This window comes from Nomascus leucogenys, chromosome 24 (genome assembly GCF_006542625.1).
Source record: "Nomascus leucogenys isolate Asia chromosome 24, Asia_NLE_v1, whole genome shotgun sequence".
Taxonomy (NCBI): domain Eukaryota; kingdom Metazoa; phylum Chordata; class Mammalia; order Primates; family Hylobatidae; genus Nomascus; species Nomascus leucogenys.
The window spans coordinates 20,683,579-20,688,681 of record NC_044404.1 but is presented as its reverse complement, the minus strand read 5'-3'; the positions used below and the strand labels follow the sequence as shown (position 1 = coordinate 20,688,681).

Below are 5,103 nucleotides of genomic sequence, written 5' to 3'. Positions count from 1 at the left end.
CAGTGCCCAGCTCAGCACAGGAATAAAGAAGACATCCAGCTGAAGACTCACGCTGCCACAGGGTCTGGACAGGTTTCTCCAGAGCCTCTGAAAGAAAACTGGGCTGCTCACCCCATTCTCTTACAACCTGCTCGCACTCATCCCTGAGAGCACACACACAGTCTATACCATATGCTGTGAAATACACATGAACCTTCTCAGAGATATGAATACATGCTTATGAGAAGCCCCCAGCCCAGTGCTCCCTCCCTGCCAAATGTCCCAGACACCTGCATCTGAGTGCCCAGGCGTACAGACATTCTGGGAGGCTGAGACAGACAGCCGACATCCCTCCAGGGAGCCTGGCGCATGTGATTTTCAGACAAGGCGTAAGTTACTGCCTCCTCCTCTGATATTAAGGAACGGCTTCCTGGCAGCAGTCCCCAGCTCCCGTCCTAATCCTGGGGTTGGCTCTGGCTGCTCAAAAGAACTACTTTCAGGTTTCTCATGGTAACCAGAGGGAGCTATACAGGCTCACCTGTGGCTTATCTGACCTTCAATCCATTTTTTCACCCCCAGCAGGCCTGGCATTAAACACAACACAGGAGTAGTGACAGGGCTGTAAAAGCAGGTCCACTTTATTTACAATGATCAGTGACACATAGATCTTTGGGCTTTTTGTGGTCTTGCGGAGACACCTGGGTGGGGGGCCCACTCCCTCGGTTGGTTAACACACCCTCCTTCCTCATCCTGCTGGGAGAATCCACTGCTGTCAGGACCCACCTGCTCTGAGGAGCCTCGACTTGGGAGCATCTCTGGGGTGTCTACTTTCTAGGTAGTCAGTGTCCCAAGCACCTGCCAAAAGTTCTCCTTACCTCCTTTGGAAGCCCCACCTTGGTCCTGGTTGTGGGGCACCTAGAAGGGGGCCACATACATCCGTCTGCAGAGAGATGGGACGGGCAAGGAATCCCGTGGGGGTGCCAGGGCAGAGGCATGGGCAGCGGCCTGGTGCAGGGCTGTTACCTGGCCTAACCTGTTGTTTGAACGTCCAGAGGCAGAGCAGTGAAGTCACAGGAGTCCTCCAAGGCGTAGAGAGGCGGGGCTTGGGCCTGCGAATTCCTCCCTGTGTGTATGGCAGCGGACTCTGCCCACCGCCGGCCCGGCCCCAATTCTCCCCGGCCGCTAGATTCTTCCCCTACAAGAATGCCTCTCCAGGGTCATTTTTTTTTGCACAGGGAAGAAGACTAGAGGGACCAAGGGCAAGGTCACTGCCTCCACCCTGCCCAGGGTCCAAACCCACCCTCCTGATTTCTGGAAACTTCTCCTCCCTTCTCTTGAGGGGATGTTTTAGGAGGGAATGAGGAGGTCTGTGGGCAAAGAGACGAGGTGTAAAGCATAGGGGGCGGGTCCACAATGGCAGGCCCGGGAAACTCCGGGTGTGGGGCGAGAGGAACACCCCCCAATAACCAAGGGCGTATCAGGCATCACCCTGAGCCAAAATGAGGCGGCGGGGCGGACAACACGGAGACCACGGGGGAGACACGGGCCGGGGGCCGGGGCAGCCGAAGCGGGCAAGGCCGGGGTTGGAGGCTGTGAGTCTGGCGGGCCGGGCCTGGGGCTGCGAGTCCTGTCCTTCGGCTCTCAGCGCGCCTGGCCCGCCCGCTCCCTGGGGCCGGCCTTCCAGCGGCGGGGCTGCGCGGGCGGCGGGGGCGCCGGGGCGCCCCGCAGGCTGCACGTCCTCAGCTCCCGGGCCAGGCTGAGCACCTCTGGCCGCTCGCGCTGGGGGGCTCCTCCCTCTTGCTCCTCCGCGTCGTCCTCCTCCTCCTCATCCTCCTCCTGGATGCTGCTGAGGCGCGGCGCCCCGCGGCTGCGCTCGCTTGGCGGCGGCCGGTAGGCGCACTTGGCATTGAGCAGGCGGCGCAGCGGGGCGCGGGGCACCGAGGCGGCGGCGCCCCCAGCGCGGAGATGCTGCTGGCGCACGTGGCGCGCGTCGCTCTGGCGCTGCAGGCGCTTGAAGTCGCTAAAGGCCGCCAGCGCGGTCTGGCGGAGCAGGCGGGCCAGGGCGCGCGCCTTGTGCGCCCGCGCCAGCAGCACAGCGTGGCAGCGCAGCACCACGGCCTTGTGGCGCGCCTGGTGGCGGTAGACCCAGGCGAAGACGCGCGGGTGGCGCCCGTCCGCCGTGCAGTAGGTGATGCGCGGCAGCAGGTAGGCGTGCGCCGGCCTGCGGCCCCCCGAACCCCCGGCGGCGCTGCGCTCGCACGGCTGCATGCGGATGCCGTGCGGCCCCAGCGTCAGCTTCATCTTAGTGCCCCCGCCAGGCCCGCAGCGAGCCCAGATCTTGCCCACGGCGTCGTCGGTGCAGCCGTCGCCCTTGGCGTGCAGAGTGACGGCGTTGCCCAGGTACCACACGGTGTAGGTCGGGTCCTCCTTGTTGAGCTCCACTTTCTGGCGCCGGCTGCGGAACACACGGCCCAGGCGCTCCAGCGGCCAGTCGGGCAGCAGGTCCGGGCAGGAGCGCAGGAAGCTGGAGAGCAGCGACGTGTAGGCGAGCCCCGGACTCAGGCTCTTCGCCTTGCATTTGGCCTCGTCCTCCACCAGCACAAATTTGTTACGTCTCCAGGGCAGCATCGCGGCGGCGGCGAAAGGGGCTGGGGGCGCAGGGAGCTCACCAGCGTCCTGTCGGGAGACCGGGGGAGGGAAGGCGCGCAGAAGTCCACCGCCCTGGAGTCGCGAGAAGACGGGCAGCGCCGGGGACAGTCTTTGCCTGGAGATGCCCAGTGCCAGGCAGGGCTAGCTTCGCAGATGCCCGGTGCCCAGCCGGGCCAGCAGCCGAGGTGCCGGACGGCGGCCGAGTGGCTGAGAACAGCTTTTCCCGGGAGTGTCTCCAGCCGTCTGGGAAGCGAGGAGGGGCTGGGGCTGGGGGTGAGGTGGGCTGGACGCCCCCCAAGCCCAAACGGTGGGATTTTCGCGGTCCCTGCCGCCGCAATTTGGGTCGCCGGAGCCGCTGGCGGCTGCTTGGTGGGGCAGACCGAGAGCGCGGCTGCGGTGGGGACTCCTTCAGGCGTCGCGGCTCCACCTCCCCGGGCTGCCTACATCACCGGGCGGGACCGCTAGCTCTCTTGTCCCCTCCCCTTGCCCTCTTCTCCCCTCCCCCCGCGCAGGCTCGCGCTGCCCGGGACCCTGCACAGGCGCGGTGGAACGGGTTTAATCATTATTAGTGGAGGGGTGGGGGTAGAGAGGGCTGTTAAGCACTAGGAATCCCCCGAAATATACAGGAGGGCTTTGTCCATGCTAATTTATTTGGCCTCGCTACTGGTCTCCAAGCTCCCCTTGCCGCATTCGGAAACCCCCGCGCCCCACGATTCCTGCTGCCCCTCACCCACAGCACGTCATTACCCCCATCCCTGGGAGTGGGAGTTAGGGGGTGTTCCTGAAGGGGCCGGCCTGGCGTACTTTGCCTTCGTCTGCACAGCACAAAGCCAGCTGAGGTGGCCGAGCAGTGCAGTGGAAAAGTACTGTCGCTTGGTGAAGCTTTCTCCCAGGTTCTTCCAAGGTCGTGGGCCAGACCGCTGGGCCTGAGCTGAGAGACCTGGCCACTGCTGCAGTGGCTGGCAGTGCCCCTCGCCTGGTCTGAAGCAGGGAGGGTACTCTTTGAGGGTGGGGGAAACTTTCCGAACAGGGTCTGTGGTAATTGCAGTTGAAAAGTTCCTTCTGGCGAAAGGGCAGCCTCTGGGCTCTGCGAAGATTAAATCAACTCCTATTTGTGAAGTCCTGTGAGTTCCCAGGGGTTTAGCATTTATTTTCTTATTTAATTCTTGGAACAAGTCCAGGCTCAGTTAAATGACTGGCCCAAGGTCTTCAGGCTGGTAGGAGGTAAAACTAGGGCTCCACTCAGGCCTGGGTGACCCAGGGGCTGCCCCCAACCCTCCATGCTCCCCTGGGACCTCCTAATGAGAAGTGATGAGCACCTACTAGGGAGGAAGTTCTGGTGTACTGAGAGACAGTTGTCCCTGGGTGTGGGGACACAGCTCCCTCTTTCAAGATTGGTTAAGCCGCAAGTTCCCTAGAACTCCAGGACTGCTCTGATATGGGACCAGGAGTCTTGTTGCCTTGGGCTCTCACAGAGGCAACACTCAAGCTCTTTCCTTGGCTTCTGAACAGGTCATCTGGGGTGGTGTCCAGGTCAGGAGTGAACCCAGGTCTGGGCTGGAGCTGAACTGAGAGCTTGGGCTGGTCCAAGCCAAACCACATGACCTCCGAGAGTGGGAGCAGTGGGAAGATTTGGGAAGATGGTGTGTGCTATCTCGGCCAGCAACATCCTGCCAGTGGGTAGGAGTGAGTGGCTGGGGTCAGAATCCCTGGGGGAATATAAGTAAAATAACAAACCAAAAAAGAAAATAATATGCAAATAAAGAACAGGAAATTACTCCGAATTGCAGTATCTTTGGTTTGGAGGGTGCCTCCCAGATGATATGGTCGGCTGTAGCCTCGGTTCGTTTTTAATATGGAAATATCTTTATCACCTTTTGCTGATTATAAAAGGAAGATGTGCTTGTGGTAAAAATTCACAGAAGAAGGACATGAAAGTAAGTCTTCTACTGTTCCCCACCCTGCAGATGTGGCCTCATTTCCCAGGGGGAGAGAACAGGCTCTGAGAAGCCAGTGATCATTGGAGTGCTTTTCATGGCGCCACATTTGTCTCCTGGGCCAATGGAGACATTAACTCAACCAAATCCCTTTATGGAAAGGACTTCATGTGGTTTTGACCTGAAAGTCAGTTCACTGTAAAATTCTGCCATGTCCGGCCTTGAGTCTCCTAGGGCCGTTCTCTGGACCTTGCCACTGGGGGTTCCCTCTCCCCGCTGGCAGTGGGCTGGTGGGAGTGCTCAGAAGCAAAGCCTCAGCTTGCAAGGCTGAGAAAACTGCAAGATTTTTTTTTTTTTTTTTTTTTTCTGAGATAGGGTCTTGCTCTGTCTCCCAGGTTGGAGTGCAGAGATCACTGCTCACTGCAGCTCAATGTCCCAGGCCCAAGCTGTCTTCCCATCTCAGTCTCTTGAGTAGCTGGGACCACAGGCATGCCCCACCATGGCTAGCTAGTTTTTAAAATTTTTCTGTAGAGGCCGG

At 60.1% G+C, this 5,103-nt stretch overlaps 1 protein-coding gene across 1 annotated transcript; it reads right to left on the bottom strand.

Moving 5' to 3' along the window:
• Positions 1-587: 587 nt before the first annotated feature.
• On the bottom strand, positions 588-3,372 carry FAM43B (family with sequence similarity 43 member B). Its single transcript, XM_030805103.1, has one exon. It carries the CDS (start codon positions 2,605-2,607, stop codon positions 1,621-1,623), a length of 987 nt encoding a protein of 328 aa, XP_030660963.1. The 5' UTR covers positions 2,608-3,372; the 3' UTR covers positions 588-1,620.
• Between the last annotated feature and the right edge of the window lie 1,731 nt (positions 3,373-5,103).